The 16779-nt window shown below is 47.1% G+C and overlaps 1 protein-coding gene across 1 annotated transcript; it reads left to right on the forward strand.

The window, feature by feature from the left end:
* The first annotated feature begins 6902 nt into the window (after positions 1-6902).
* Positions 6903-16499, forward strand: LOC124018620 (amine sulfotransferase-like). The gene is made up of 6 exons (XM_046333958.1): positions 6903-7583; positions 9183-9187; positions 14825-14951; positions 15115-15209; positions 15633-15813; positions 16342-16499. The coding sequence occupies exons 1-6, from the start codon at positions 7418-7420 to the stop codon at positions 16467-16469; spliced, it is 702 nt and encodes a 233-aa protein (XP_046189914.1). The 5' UTR covers positions 6903-7417; the 3' UTR covers positions 16470-16499.
* Positions 16500-16779: the final 280 nt, after the last annotated feature.

Raw genomic sequence — 16779 nt, forward strand, 5'->3', positions numbered from 1 at the left:
AAACCCATCTAATCTTCCCTCTCTCTCCCTTTCTCTCTCACTCTCTTTCTCTCCAGGGAGAGAATCTCATACCAGAGATGAGTTCTTGCATGTGGCACAAAAGCCCAGACTGTTTATGGGTTAATCCTCAACAGGTTCTGTCCATTTCTGACATGACTAGGAGCTTAACTGTTATTGGCAATGCCCAAATAACTCTCCCGCCGCCTCCCAAATGGCACCCTATTCCCTAGTGCGTTATTTTTGGCCAGGGTCATAGGGCTCTGGGCAAATGTAGTGCACTGTGTAGGGGAAAGGATTCTATTTGTGATGGAGCCTTCATCTGTAGATGTGTGGGAAGGAAGCTGCAAGACAACTGCATAGCGTGCAGGGGCTTGATCTGAAGTATGACTAAATGAATAGTCCAGACTGATAAGGCCTTGTCAGAGGCTACAGGGGTTCATTTATGCAGAGAGAGAGAGAAGCACATAGGCTAGTAGAGGTTAATGAATGTCGTCACACCGGAGATGGATTTGATGAATTATCAATCATCATGCCCATTGCCCACATCATGTTCCCCAAGCGTTGCCAATTAGAGCCGTAATTATGGTGTGCAGTAGGGCCTAATCGCTGCAGAGGCCACAGTCAATCAGAAAAGGCCTGTCACAGATCAGACTCGTCCTAATTGCGGTGGGAGGGAAGCAGGGGTTCTCAGAAGAGTTGTGACATGCCCCAGGCAAAACTCTGGACCTTTGGCTCCAAATCAGATTCCGCTTTAGGCTAATATTCAGTTTTACAGTCTTGTATGCAATATTTCTGCTTGTAGAGTATTCACACAACACTGTCTGTATCCCAGTAAGCATCACATTACTTTACATTTACATTTACATTTAAGTCATTTAGCAGAGGCTCTTGTCTTTGTCTTTGCATACAGTATATAGGCTATCCTCCCCTTTCAGGGACAGCGTTTGATAACAGAGAGAAAGAGAAGTGGATAAAGAGAAAGAGGCTGATACAATTAATTCACCAGAGAATCAACGAGAGGGGACAAACGCGCAACCTTCATCCGCACCTTTGTTTGTTTGTCCTTTCTCAGCCTTCTCTTCTTACCATCCATCCCTCCATCCCTCGCTTCACTCCTACTGACCAGCTGCCTTCCTTCCTTTCTCTCTCTCTCTTTCTCCTCCACCTCTCCACCTCCCTCCCCCATTCCCACATCCCCCGGTCTCTTTCTTTCTCCTCCATCCCCTCCCCTCCACCCAATCCAACATCCACCCGCTCAGTCCCCCAGGTAAACCCTAGACGTCCTGGGCACACCCCAGCTAGGCAAGGCCCAGGATCGGTTTACGGCCTAGCTGAAAAGGCCCTTTCAAAACAGCAAGTACTTTGCTCTCCACTTTGAACAAAGACCCAGAGAGTCAAGGGAGCCTTTTAGCAGGGCTTTGTATCTCAGCCCCAATCTATACAGAGGACCAAGGATGCATCCTAAATGGTACCCTGTTACCTATAGGCCCCCTGGTAAAAAAAGTAGTGCACTAAATAGAGAATAAGGTGCAATTTGGAACGCAAACCAGACAGGGATTAGACTGAGTTCAAGTGTGGGTTTTTATTGGAGATACATAAAAGAGGTTTATCCTACAAGTCCTTTAGTATAGAAATGAATAAATAACTATTTATACACTTTCAAATGTGGCAAAGGTGTCATTTATATGAATTAGACAATGCACCTACAGCACTGCAGGCTACAGAGTCACATTCACATCCCATACATGACAAATGGTCTGATACCCATGAAGCCAATTTACAGTAATATGTAAATGTATAAGACTAAGCTATGGGTGGGCTCCGGTCCTATATAGCCATTTAGGTCAAGCCAGGCAATTCAAAGATCTGCACAAATTACCTGATGTGACTTTTACACAATCATTCATGTAACAAAAAGCTTCATTTCTTGTTTACGTGCAGTGCACTTTTGGGGCTAGTAGGTGTTGTAACGGCTGTCTTCCTCCTCCTCCAACGTCTTCAAGAGAGCGAGAGTTGCACCCCTTCTGAAAAAACCTACACTCGATCCCTCCGATGTCAACAATTACAGTCCAGTATCCCTTCTTTCTTTTCTCTTCAAAACTCTTGAACGTGCCGTCCTTGGCCAGCTCTCCCGCTATCTCTCTCTGAATGACCTTCTTGATCCAAATCAGTCAGGTTTCAAGACTAGTCATTCAACTGAGACTGCTCTCCTCTGTATCACGGAGGCGCTCCGCACTGCTAAAGCTAACTCTCTCTCCTCTGCTCTCATCCTTCTAGATCTATCGGCTGCCTTCGATACTGTGAACCATCAGATCCTCCTCTCCACCCGCTCCGAGTTGGGCATCTCCGGCGCGGCCCATGCTTGGATTGCGTCCTACCTGACAGGTCGCTCCTACCAGGTGGCGTGGCGAGAATCTGTCTCCTCACCACGCGCTCTCACCACTGGTGTCCCCCAGGGCTCTGTTCTAGGCCCTCTCCTATTCTCGCTATACACCAAGTCACTTGGCTCTGTCATAACCTCACATGGTCTCTCCTATCATTGCTATGCAGACGACACACAATTAATCTTCTCCTTTCCCCCTTCTGATGACCAGGTGGCGAATCGCATCTCTGCATGTCTGGCAGACATATCAGTGTGGATGACGGATCACCACCTCAAGCTGAACCTCGGCAAGACGGAGCTGCTCTTCCTCCCGGGAAGGACTGCCCGTTCCATGATCTCGCCATCACGGTTGACAACTCCATTGTGTCCTCCTCCCAAAGCGCTAAGAACCTTGGCGTGATCCTGGACAACACCCTGTCGTTCTCAACCAACATCAAGGCGGTGGCCCGTTCCTGTAGGTTCATGCTCTACAACATCCGCAGAGTACGACCCTGCCTCACACAGGAAGCGGCACAGGTCCTAATCCAGGCACTTGTCATCTCCCATCTGGATTACTGCAACTCGCTGTTGGCTGGGCTCCTGCCTGTGCCATTAAACCCCTTCAACTCATCCAGAACGCCGCAGCCCATCTGGTGTTCAACCTTCCCAAGTTCTCTCACGTCACCCCGCTCCTCCGTTCTCTCCACTGGCTTCCAGTTGAAGCTCGCATCCGCTACAAGACCATGGTGCTTGCCTCACGGAGCTGTGAGGGGAACGGCACCTCAGTACTTCCAGGCTCTGATCAGGCCCTACACCCAAACAAGGGCACTGCATTCATCCACCTCTGGCCTGCTCGCCTCCCTACCACTGAGGAAGTACAGCTCCCGCTCAGCCCAGTCAAAACTGTTCGCTGCTCTGGCCCCCCAATGGTGGAACAAACTCCCTCACGACGCCAGGACAGCGGAGTCAATCACCACCTTCCGGAGACACCTGAAACCCCACCTCTTTAAGGAATACCTAGGATAGGATAAGTAATCCCTCTCCCCCCCCCTTTAAGATTTAGATGCACTATTGTAAAGTGACTGTTCCACTGGATGTCATAAGGTGAATGCACCAATTAGTAAGTCGCTCTGGATAAGAGCGTCTGCTAAATGACTTAAATGTAAATGTAAATGAGGAGTAGTAAGGATCGGAGGACCAATGCGCAGCGTGATACATACTAAAGCAAAGACAAATCAAAGGAACTAAGGTCAGAACGTGACAGGTGTCATCAAATACCTCCATCACTCATGGGAAACATGGTCATCTGACCCTGAATACAGAGCAATGAGGCTGGGCTGAAGTCGAGCGCTAATTCCCTGTAGCATGGAGGGAACCACTCAGCAGGGGGGTCCTTACCTACAAGAAGGAGGGTAGATAGAGTGTCCTTCTGTGGGAAAGAGAGAGCTAAGCGATGGGGGGGTCAGGTCAAATCTTAAGTACCTGACAATCCACCTCTTCACCTCCAACCCTCCATCTGAACACACACACACACACACACACACACACACACGCACGCACACATGCACGCACACACACACACTCACACACACTCACACACTTAGTATCTTGTCCGTCACATGATCCTCCAACGATATGTGTGTAGGTAAGTGTGTGTATCACATTTCATTAAAGTAAGACCACATGCCTGAACAGGTGACATATGTGACTGGATACCTGAACAGGTGACCTATATGACTGGATACCTGAACAGGTGACCTATATTACATTAAGGTAAGACCACATGCCTGAACAGGTGACATATGTGACTGGATACCTGAACAGGTGACCTATATGACTGGATACCTGAACAGGTGACCTATATGACTGGATTCCTGAACAGGTGACCTATATGACTGGATACCTGAACAGGTGACCTATATGACTGGATTCCTGAACAGGTGACCTATATGACTGGGTACTTGAACAGGTGACCTATATGACTGGATACCTGAACAGGTGACCTATATGACTGGATACCTGAACAGGTGACCTATATGACTGGATACCTGAACAGGTGACCTATATGACTGGATACCTGAACAGGTGACCTATATGACTGGGTACCTGAACAGGTGACCTATATGACTGGATTCCTGAACAGGTGACCTATATGACTGAATACCTGAACAGGTGACCTATATGACTGGATTCCTGAACAGGTGACCTATATGACTGGATACCTGAACAGGTGACCTATATGACTGGATACCTGAACAGGTGACCTATATGACTGGATACCTGAACAGGTGACCTATATGACTGGGTACCTGAACAGGTGACCTATATGACTGGATACCTGAACAGGTGACCTATATGACTGTGTACCTGAACAGGTGACCTATATGACTGGGTACCTGAACAGGTGACCTATATGACTGGATACCTGAACAGGTGACCTATATGACTGGATACCTGAACAGGTGACCTATATGACTGTGTACCTGAACAGGTGACCTATATGACTGGGTACCTGAACAGGTGACCTATATGACTGGATACCTGAACAGGTGACCTATATGACTGGGTACCTGAACAGGTGACCTATATGACTGGATACCTGAACAGGTGACCTATGACTGGATACCTGAACAGGTGACCTATATGACTGTACCTGAACAGGTGACCTATATGACTGGGTACCTGAACAGGTGACCTATATGACTGGGTACCTGAACAGGTGACCTATATGACTGGATACCTGAACAGGTGACCTATATGACTGGATACCTGAACAGGTGACCTATATGACTGGATACCTGAACAGTGACCTGACTGAACAACAGGTGACCTATATGACTGGGTTAGAGTCTAGTGGATGTTCAGTTCAAAAAGTAGCTGCTCCTTGACAGTTGGGGGTAAAATAGGTTCTCACACACACACACACACACACACACACACACACACACACACACACACACACACACACACACACACACACACACACACACACACACACACACACACACACACACACACACACACACACACACACACACACACACAGTAATGCTAAATGACTTAAATGTAAATGTAATAAGTGACTGACAAGTCTCTTCTCTTACAGTAATCTGAATCGACAGCACTTGGTTCACGTGAATTTAATTACAATCCAAGTTAAATTGCCGAATGGTAATTGACTCGTTCTTGTGTAATTCGGTGTCTTTCCGAGTTCTTACAGAAGATGGCAGTATAGTACAATCATTTAGAAAAAAGAGAGTCAGCGAGAAAGAGAACGTGTGTGTGAGAGAGAGAGAGAGAGAGAGAGAGAGAGAGAGAGAGAGAGAGAGAGAGAGAGAGAGAGAGAGAGAGAGAGAGAGAGAGAGTGTGAGTTTTGCGAGACACTCTCGGGAATCAAGATACACTTGGGCTCAATACAGTCATTCATTCTACTATAAATGAGACACACACTCACACACACACATACAAGGCACACGTGTATCTAGTGTGAGCATGTCTGTTTCTAAACCAATCGAATCGGCCGATCCTGCTGGTTGACAGCCTATCCCCTGGGGTGTCTTTGACAAGTCCACATGATGACATGGTTCTTAGATCAATAACCAATAACATGCCAATCACCAATCAACCCTCTGGTTATAAAAACACTCCACAGTGACTAAAACCCCATGAATGGATGGATCTACAATCATCCCTTCGTCCTTCCATCCCTCCATTCCTGATGAGAAGTGAATTGAAAGAGGAGAGATGTGGAAGGACTTTAATAATTGTCAGTGCTTGGCCAACTCTGTTTGAGGTTCAGAATTCCCATGTCCACTGGAAGTTCAAAAAGTCATAGCAACAATGACACAATACATGTAGTCTACTGCTCAACCAGCAACAGCTACAAAATGACTCCCCTATTTGGGCAAACAGATCGCTATTTCTTTTTTCATTCAACCCCCTTCCATAAAAGGGCAGACCTGGGACGCCGCTCATGTGCACCTGCAACAGGCCGTGAGGTGTCAGAAGGCGAGTGCCGATCGCCACCACAGTGAGGCCCCAGTGTTCGCACCGGGGGACAGGGTCTGGCTCTCGACCTGCCCTTCCGCCTGCCCTGTCGGAAGCTGGGCCCGCAGTTTTAGGGACCATTTAAAGTCCCGAGGAGACTGAACGAGGTTTGCTACAGGTTACAGCTTCCCCCAGATTACCGTATTAACCCCTCATTCCATTTGTCTCTCCTCAGGCCGGTGGTGGCTGGTCCGCTCCGGGAGTCTGAGGTTCGGGAGGTTCCTCCGCCCCCTCTGGACATCGAGGGGGCCCTGGCGTATGCTGTTCAATCCATACTGGACTCGATGCGTCGGGCGAGGGGCCTTCAGTACCTCGTGGAGTGGGAGGGGTACGGTCCGAGAGATGCTGGGTGTCGGTGGAGGACCTTTTGGACCCTTCGTTGCTACTGGAGTTCCACCGTCTCGCCCTGCGCCTCGTCTTCGGGGTCGTCTCCGGAGCCGCGCGTCGAGGGGAGGTACTGTCACGGTTTCTATTCCGCAATTACATGTTCATTATTTAACCCTTGGTTTTTTTCCCCCATGGTTTTTGTGCGTGATTGTTTAAGGATCTGGGTGTAGCTGGTGCAGAGGAGTCAAGCGCAGGACAGCAGAGATGAGTAACACAAGAAACTTTACTCAAAATGTCCATATACATGAAGTAATACCAAGCCCACAAACATCGGACCGAACTTACAATAAAACAATCACTCACAAAAACCATGGGGGAAAACAGAGGGTTAAATAATGAACATGTAATTGGGGAATAGAAACCGTGACAGACAGGCTAGAAGGCCAACCGTAGAGTTACAACAGGACAATGCAACTGTACGGTTAACTGAAGAAGCCTACTCTCGTTAACCCGTAAACAAAAAAATTGACACGGTTTACGTGACTTCACTTATAAAAATCTAATCGAATTCTTAGAAAACGTCCTCGGTCACCTTCCCTCACTCTCATTTTCCTATTGACCACAATTGGTTTCAGCTGTTTTTCCCCTTATCAACCGTTTTCCGATAACGTTTTTTTTTAAATGGCTCAACAAGTGTATAAGCTTCTCGGTGAGCAGTTGTTTACGTATAAAGGCCAGGTGTTTCCCGTGGCTGACACGCATGAATTAACCACGGAATATATCGACAGCTTGGAACACTTTGAGATCAAGGACAGTGATGTTTTCCTTGTCACTTTCCCCAAATCAGGTAAGTAAATGATTGAAAAGTCTTACTTTCACACGGACAGTAGCTACAGAGGTATAATAAACAGGACTGGTGCTTGAACGTCTATTACAAACTGAGTAGGTTGTAATTAAAGCATGAATAAGCCAACGTTCGCAGTAAACACATTAACAGCTGACTTTCAGCATTCTCATAGGGAAGATTTATGGCACTTACACAAATGATGATTGGCTGAAAGAAATTGACAATAAGAAGATTGTGGGAGCTGTGTTGATTGACTTCAGTGCAGCTTTTGACTTTATCAATCATAGTCGGCTGCTGAAAAACATGTGTTATGGCTAAACATCCCCTGCTTTATAGTGGTTCAGAGTTACCTGTCTAACAGAACACAGAGGGTGTTCTTTAATGGAAGCCTCTCCAACATAATCCAGGTAGAGTCGGGCATTCCCCACAAGACATGCCACCAGGGGTCTGTTCAAACAGCGAACACACAGCTCAGATAACCATGCATTCCCCACAAGACATGCCACCAGGGGTCTGTTAAACAGCGAACACACAGCTCAGATAACCATGCATTCCCCACAAGACATCTCTGTTCAAACAACAGACCATCATTCCCCACAAGACATGGAAAGTCTCCAAGTCTACAGACTCTGGGAAAGGCACAGTACATAGAGCCATGAATACATGAACTACACCTTATGGGACAACTTGGACTGTGAAGAGACACACACACACAGGCACACACACACGCATATGCACACACAAGCTAACACGCGCTCTACACACAAGTACATTGTGATGTTGATATATTGTGGTATTATAAATGTTGCAGTGTAGATATGTAGTGGTAGAGTAGTGGTGTAATAATGTGTTTGTTGTATTATGTAGTTTAAAAAAATAAAACCATTGTGATGTAAATGCCTTAATCTTGTTGGACCCCAGGAAGAGTAGCTGCAGTCAAAACAGCAGCTAATGGGGATCCTTAATACATACAACAACAAAACAATATCATAATATAACTATTTGTGGTAGGCTATTTCATCTCAAGCATATTGGTTAAAGTTTGCCTTGCTTTGACAACAAACTGTACCAAAATGGACATTTACAGTCTCTCTCTACCTCTCTCTCTACCTCTCTCTCTCTCCTCCTCTCTCTCTCTCTACTCTCTCTCTCTCTACTCTCTCCTCTCTCTCTACTCTCTCTCTCTACCTCTCTCTCTCTACCTCTCTCTCTCTCTCTCTCTCTCTCTCTCTCTCTCTCTCTCTACTCTCTCTCTCTCTCTCCTCTCTCTCTCTCTCTCTCTCTCTCTCAGAAAATAACTACAGGCATTGGTTGAGAGTCAGGTGAACTATTGTTCGGTGGTCTGGGGAAATGCATCATCTAGTTAACTATAATATACTGAACATGGCTAAAATATATAACCTATCTAGAAGTTACCTGTGCTCAGGTAACAGTATGTAAGGTCAGTGCAGTACTGTACAAGCAGCCTTATTGACAGAACCTGTAAGGTGGGGTTAGGCTTTCTCCCTCTCTCCATTTTTTGGAGGACAAACTACATTCACCTTCACTGCCACTTTTCTCTCACTCTCTTGCTCTCTCTCTCTCCCTCTCCTCTCCCAGGTACAGTATGTTGTTTGATCCAGCGTAACAGACCACCTCACCCTGTTGTTTGAGGATGACTTCCCAGGGCCTGCAGAAGAGGGTCTAACCAGATTACCTTTGGTGAGGAGATGGTAGCCCTGGTAGTGAGTGGGGCTAGATGGTAGTGAGTGGGGTTAGATGGTAGTGAGTGGGGTTAGATGGTAGTGAGAGATGGTAGTGAGTGGAGAAGGGGAAGACCTACACTGAGAGACCCTCTCCACGCCTTTCTGCTCCCATCTACACCAGGAACTTATGCCCAAGGGCCTTTAAATGCAGAAGATGAGTGAGTCCAGATGGTAGTGAGTGGGGCTAGATGGTGGGGCTAGATGGAGTGGGGTTGAGTGGGGCTTGGTAGTGAGATGAGTAGTGAGTGGGGTTAGATGGTAGTAAATGGGGTTTAAATGTGGTTAGATGGTAGTGAGGGGTTAGATGGTAGATGGTTAGATGATGGGGGGTTTATGGTAGTGAGTGGGGTTAGATGGTAGCATTGAGTGCCTTCAGTGAGTGGGGTTTAAATGGTAGTTAGATGGTAGTGAGTGGTTAGATGGTAGTGAGTGGGGTTAGATGGTAGTGAGTGGGGTTTAAATGGTAGTGAGTGGGGTTTAATGGTAGTGAGTGGGGTTAGATGGTAGTGAGTGGGGCTAGATGGTAGTGAGTGGGGTTTAGGTGGGGGGGTAGTGAGTAGGTATGGTAGTGAGTGGGGTTAGATGGTAGTGAGTGGGGCTAGATGGTAGTGAGTGATGGGTGAGTGGGGTTAGATGGTAGAGTGGGGTAGATGGTAGTGAGTGGGGTTAGATGGTAGTGAGTGGGGTTAGATGGTAGTGAGTGGGGTTAGATGGTAGTGAGTGGGGTTAGATGGTAGTGAGTGGGGTTAGATGGTAGTGAGTGGGGTTAGATGGTAGTGAGTGGGGCATACAGCATTATGCCTTCAGTGAGTGGGGTTAGATGGTAGTGAGTGGGTTAGATTAAATGGTTCCTCCATACACACTACACATATACATTACATTTAGATGGTAGTGAGTGGGGTTTAGATGGTAGTGAGTGGGGTTAGATGGTAGTGAGTGGGGTTTAAATGGTAGTGAGTGGGGCTAGATGGTAGTGAGTGGGGCTAGATGGTAGTGAGTGGGGTTAGATGGTAGTGAGTGGGTTTAGATGGTAGTGAGTGGGGTTAGATGGTAGTGAGTGGGGTTAGATGGTAGTGAGTGGGGTTAGATGGTAGTGAGTGGGGTTAGATGGTAGTGAGTGGGTTTAGATGGTAGTGAGTGGGGTTTTAAATGGTAGTGAGTGGGGTTTAAATGGTAGTGAGTGGGGTTAAATGGTATTTAAGTCATTTAGCAGACGCTCTTATCCAGAGCGACTTACAAATTGGTGCATTCACCTTATGACATCCAGTGGAACAGTCACTTTACAATAGTGCATCTAAATCTTAAAGGGGGGGTAGTGAGAGGGATTACTTATCCTATCCTAGGTATTCCTTAAAGAGGTGGGGTTTCAGGTGTCTCCGGAAGGTGGTGATTGACTCCGCTGTCCTGGCGTCGTGAGGGGAGTTTGTTCCACCATTGGGGGCCAGAGCAGCGAACAGTTTTGACTGGGCTGAGCGGGAGCTGTACTTCCTCAGTGGTAGGGAGGCGAGCAGGCCAGAGGTGGATGAACGCAGTGCCCTTGTTTGGGTGTAGGGCCTGATCAGAGCCTGGAGGTACTGAGGTGCCGTTCCCCTCACAGCTCCGTAGGCAAGCACCATGGTCTTGTAGCGGATGCGAGCTTCTGGAAGCCAGTGGAGAGAACGGAGGAGCGGGGTGACGTGAGAGAACTTGGGAAGGTTGAACACCAGACGGGCTGCGGCGTTCTGGATGAGTTGAAGGGGTTTAATGGCACAGGCAGGGAGCCCAGCCAACAGCGAGTTGCAGTAATCCAGACGGGAGATGACAAGTGCCTGGATTAGGACCTGCGCCGCTTCCTGTGTGAGGCAGGGTCGTACTCTGGGATGTTGTAGAGCATGAACCTACAGGAACGGGCCACCGCCTTGATGTTGGTTGAGAACGACAGGGTGTTGTCCAGGATCACGCCAAGGTTCTTAGCGCTCTGGGAGGAGGACACAATGGAGTTGTCAACCGTGATGGCGAGATCATGGAACGGGCAGTCCTTCCCCGGGAGGAAGAGCAGCTCCGTCTTGCCGAGGTTCAGCTTGAGGTGGTGATCCGTCATCCACACTGATATGTCTGCCAGACATGCAGAGATGCGATTCACCACCTGGTCATCAGAAGGGGGAAAGGAGAAGATTAATTGTGTGTCGTCTGCATAGCAATGATAGGAGAGACCATGTGAGGTTATAACAGAGCCAAGTGGCTTGGTGTATAGCGAGAATAGGAGAGGGCCTAGAACAGATCCCTGGGGGACACCAGTGGTGAGAGCACGTGGTGAGGAGACAGATTCTCGCCACGCCACCTGGTAGGAGCGACCTGTCAGGTAGGACGCAATCCAAGCGTGGGCCGCGCCGGAGATGCCCAACTCGGAGAGGGTGGAGAGGAGGATCTGATGGTTCACAGTATCGAAGGCAGCCGATAGATCTAGAAGGATGAGAGCAGAGGAGAGAGAGTTAGCTTTAGCGGTCAGGGATGAGTTAGCCAGCGGTCAGGGATGAGTTGATGAGCGAGGTGAGGTAAGGGAGAAGGTCTCCGGAAATGGTCTGGAGAAGAGAGGAGGGGATAGGGTCAAGTGGGCAGGTTGTTGGGCGGCCGGCCGTCACAAGACGCGAGATTTCATCTGGAGAGAGAGGGGAGAAAGAGGTCAGAGCACAGGGTAGGGCAGTGTGAGCAGAACCAGCGGTGTCGTTTGACTTAGCAAACGAGGATCGGATGTCGTCGACCTTCTTTTCAAAATGGTTGACGAAGTCATCTGCAGAGAGGGAGGAGGGGGGATTCAGGAGGGAGGAGAAGGTGGCAAAGAGCTTCCTAGGGTTAGAGGCAGATGCTTGGAATTTAGCGTGGTAGAAAGTGGCTTTAGCAGCAGAGACAGAGGAGGAAAATGTAGAGAGGAGGGAGTGAAAGGATGCCAGGTCCGCAGGGAGGCGAGTTTTCCTCCATTTCCGCTCTGCTGCCCGGAGCCCTGTTCTGTGAGCTCGCAATGAGTCATCGAGCCACGGAGCGGGAGGGGAGGACCGAGCCGGCCTGGAGGATAGGGGACATAGAGAGTCAAAGGATGCAGAGGGAGGAGAGGGGGGTTGAGGAGGCAGAATCAGGAGATAGGTTGGAGAAGGTTTGAGCAGAGGGAAGAGATGATAGGATGGAAGAGGAGAGAGTAGCGGGGGAGAGAGAGCGAAGGTTGGGACGGCGCGATACCATCCAAGTAGGGGCAGTGTGGGGGGTGTTGGATGGTCGGAGACTTGGAGGGGAGTTGCAATGAGGTTAGTGGAAGAACAGCATCTAGTAAAGATGAGGTCGAGCGTATTGCCTGCCTTGTGAGTAGGGGGGGAAGGTGAGAGGGTGAGGTCAAAAGAGGAGAGGAGTGGAAAGAAGGAGGCAGAGAGGAATGAGTCAAAGGTAGACGTGGTGAGGTTAAAGTCGCCCAGAACTGTGAGAGGTGAGCCGTCCTCAGGAAAGGAGCTTATCAAGGCATCAAGCTCATTGATGAACTCTCCGAGGGAACCTGGAGGGCGATAAATGATAAGAATGTTAAGCTTGAAAGGGCTGGTAACTGTGACAGCATGGAATTCAAAGGAGGCGATAGACAGATGGGTAAGGGGAGAAAGAGAGAATGACCACTTGGGAGAGATGAGGATCCCGGTGCCACCACCCCGCTGACCAGAAGCTCTCGGGGTGTGCGAGAACACGTGGGCGGACGAAGAGAGAGCAGTAGGAGTAGCAGTGTTGTCTGTGGTGATCCATGTTTCCGTCAGTGCCAAGAAGTCGAGGGACTGGAGGGAGGCATAGGCTGAGATGAACTCTGCCTTGTTGACCGCAGATCGGCAGTTCCAGAGGCTACCGGAGACCTGGAACTCCACGTGGGTCGTGCGCGCTGGGACCACCAGATTAGGGTGGCGCGGCCACGCGGTGTGGAGCGTTTGTATGGTCTGTGCAGAGAGGAGAGAACAGGGATAGACAGACACATAGTTGACAGGCTACAGAAGAGGCTACGCTAATGCAAAGGAGATTGGAATGACAAGTGGACTACACGTCTCGAATGTTCAGAAAGTTAAGCTTACGTAGCAAGAATCTTATTGACTAAAATGATTAAAATGATACAGTACTGCTGAAGTAGGCTAGCTGGCAGTGGGTGCGTTGTTGACACTACACTAATCAAGTCGTTCCGTTGAGTGTAATAGTTTCTGCAGGTGCTGCTATTCGGGGGCTAGCTGGCTAGCTAGTAGTGTTGTTTACGTTACGTTACGTTAAAAGAACGACAATAGCTGGCTAGCTAACCTAGAAAATCGCTCTAGACTACACAATTATCTTTGATACAAAGACGGCTATGTAGCTAGCTATGTAGCTAGCTACGATCAAACAAATCAAACCGTTGTACTGTAATGAAATGAAATGAAAATGTGATACTACCTGTGAATGCGACCGGGTTGTGAGTCTATTCGGTAGACGTCGGCTAGCTGTTGGCTAGCTGTTGGCTAGCTAGCAGTGTCTCCTACGTTAAGGACGACAAATAGTTGGCTAGCTAACCTCGGTAAATTAAGATAATCACTCTAAGACTACACACTCTAAACCTAAACTACACAATTATCTTGGATACGAAGATGCAAAGACAGCTATGTAGCTAGCTAACACTACACTAATCAAGTCGTTCAGTTGAGTGTAATAGTTTCTCCAGTGCAGCTAATCAGTGGACGTTAGCTAGCTGGCTAGTGAAGACTACGTTAGGACGGCGAAATACGATAATTACACAATTATCTTTGATACAAAGACGGCTATGTAGCTAGCTGAGAAGAAATTGCTAAGATTAGACAAATTAAACCGTTGTGCTATAATGAAATGTAATGTAATGTACACACTGTTAACCCTATATCACCCCTATCTCCTCCATACACACTGTTAACCCTATATCACCCCTATCTCCTCCATACACACTGTTAACCCTATATCACCCCTATCTCCTCCATACACACTGTTAACCCTATATCACCCTTCTCCTCCATACACACTGTTAACCCTATATCACCCTTCTCCTCCATACACACTGTTAACCCTATATCACCCTTCTCCTCCATACACACTGTTAACCCTATATCACCCCTGTCTCCTCCATACACACTGTTAACCTTTTACTGCAGTGGGCTAAATCAGGGTCACACAGAGTATTTCTTGGTAGTCAAACGAATCTACTTTGAAACAAAAGTATACACCTCACATATATGGTTATGGGCTTACAAAAAGAGGACACCTGTACCATGTCATATATAGAGTTGAAATGTATTCCATTTTGAGTTTGCATCCCAATATTACACTTGATATACATCACAGAAGACTGAAATGTAACAAAACGATGTGACGTAAAAACACCGGATTTTCGTCTTGTGAAAAATATGAATAACATTCCACCCATGAGGCCACTAGAGGGCGCTTTTGGTCATTCGACTGCAGGAAAGAGCTACTATATCTCCCCTATCTCCTCCATAGGTAATCTATGTGACCAGGAACCCTAAAGACATCCTGGTGTCCTACTTCCACTTCACTAAATTCATGAAGAATCTGGACAGTCCAGAAGACTATGACGAGATGCTGGACAAGTTCTTCTGTGGATGGAGTGAGTGCCACTGTTCACCCTCCCTCCATCACATGGCACTTCTTTGGCCAAATTGGCTTCATCAGTGTAACACAGTATCAGACAAAACCGTAAGCTAATGAACAACTAACACGCACTGACTAGCACTTACTGTCTGCTGTCCTATGTGAACCCATCTCTTCAGTGCTTGGTGGCTGCTGGTTCGACCATGTCAGAGGATGGTACAACAACCAGGACAAATACAACATCCTGTTCCTCAGCTATGAAGAGATGATCAAGGTAACATGACATTTACACTGATTAACGCTGTATGTGCCACATGAATACCTACAGCACTGCACTGACCCGTTATAAGATGCAGTAGCCTACATCAACGATGCATCTGATACTACTGCAACAAGTCGCGCAACAGATGCAGTATTACCTGTGTAATGATCATGATCATGCTGTTTAATCAGCTTCTTAAATTGCTCACCTGTCAGGTGGACGGATTATCTTGGCAAAAGATAAATGCTCTCTAACAGGAATGTAAACAAATGTGTGCACAAAATTTGAGACAAATAAGCTTTTTGTGCATATGAAAGATTTCTGGGATTTTTTAAATTTCAGCTCATGAAACATGGGACCATCACTACAAATGGTTTATATTTCTGTTCATTTTACATGCCATATTGGTTTTATTTCATGTCCTGCTTACAACAGGACCTGAGATCGGTGGTAGAGCGTCTGGCTGAGTTTGTTGGGAAGAGCCTATCTGATGCAGCTATAGACAGCATAGTGGAGAAAGTCACCTTCAATAACATGAAGAAAGATGACAAGGACAACTATGAGTTCTTGCCTGAGATCGTCAATGACAAGAAGAAGGGGAAGTTCCTACGCAAAGGTGAGGAAAAGAAGAAATGTTCAGAGGCTTTATTGTTGAAATTGATTCATGAAAAACATGAGTATAGGTTTGTACTGGTAGTGAGTGGGGTTAGATGGTTTTGGGGGCAGAAGGGGTGGGGGCAGAAAAGAGAGGGGGTGTATTTAAGGAGGTTTTCAGAACTTCCCGTCTGAAAGTGAGCCCCCTAACCCCCCTTCCAGTGTCAATGTATCTGAAATACATCAAGCATAGCTTTATCTATTTCATAGCTTTATTGGCAGGTAGCCTAGAGGTTAGTGCGTTGGGCCAGTAACCGAAAGGTTGCTAGATCGAATCCCCGAGCTGACAAGGTACAAATCTGTCGTTCTGCCCCTGAACAAGGCAGTTAGCCCACTGTTCCTAGGTCGTCATTGTAAATAAGAATTCGTTTTTAACTGACTTGCCTAGTTAAATAAAAGGCTACATAAAAATAATGAACAAAACAATCTCTCTCTCTCTCTCTCTCTCTCTCTCTCTCTCTCTCTCTCTCTCTCTCTCTCTCTCTCTCAGGTACCATAGGAGACTGGAAGAACTCGTTGACGGTGGCTCAGAGTGAACGCTTTGACCAGATCTATCAGGAGAGGATGAAGGACCTGTCTCTCACCTTCGTCTGGGACATCACAGAGCTTCACGGCTGATACAGACACACAGTGGTGGTTCTAGTTTTTATTTTTGATTTTACCTTTATTTGACTTATTTTACTAGGCAAGTCAGTTAAGAACACAGTTAAGAACACAGTTAAGAACACAGTTAAGAACACATTCTTATTTTCAATGTTTGTACGGCTCCTTGGGCTAACTGTCCCTTCAGCATCATTCAGCACTAAATAAATCATTACAACATATAAAAATACTCAAATAAGACTCAGAAATATCAAAAAGAAGTAACAAAGACAACAAAAAATATTGTAGAATATAAATACAATTAAAAAGAGAATTGAATTATTAG

The sequence above is a fragment of the Oncorhynchus gorbuscha genome, unplaced genomic scaffold (genome assembly GCF_021184085.1).
Source record: "Oncorhynchus gorbuscha isolate QuinsamMale2020 ecotype Even-year unplaced genomic scaffold, OgorEven_v1.0 Un_scaffold_552, whole genome shotgun sequence".
Lineage (NCBI taxonomy): Eukaryota > Metazoa > Chordata > Actinopteri > Salmoniformes > Salmonidae > Oncorhynchus > Oncorhynchus gorbuscha.

Bases quoted from the DNA above. Each gene is read 5' to 3' on its own strand.
- LOC124018620 (XM_046333958.1), top strand. From the start codon at position 7,418: ATGGCTCAACAAGTGTATAAGCTTCTCGGTGAGCAGTTGTTTACGTAT. The intron at 14,952-15,114 runs GTGAGTGCCACT...CCATCTCTTCAG, and splicing joins CAAGTTCTTCTGTGGATGGA to TGCTTGGTGGCTGCTGGTTC. The intron at 15,210-15,632 runs GTAACATGACAT...TGCTTACAACAG, and splicing joins GCTATGAAGAGATGATCAAG to GACCTGAGATCGGTGGTAGA.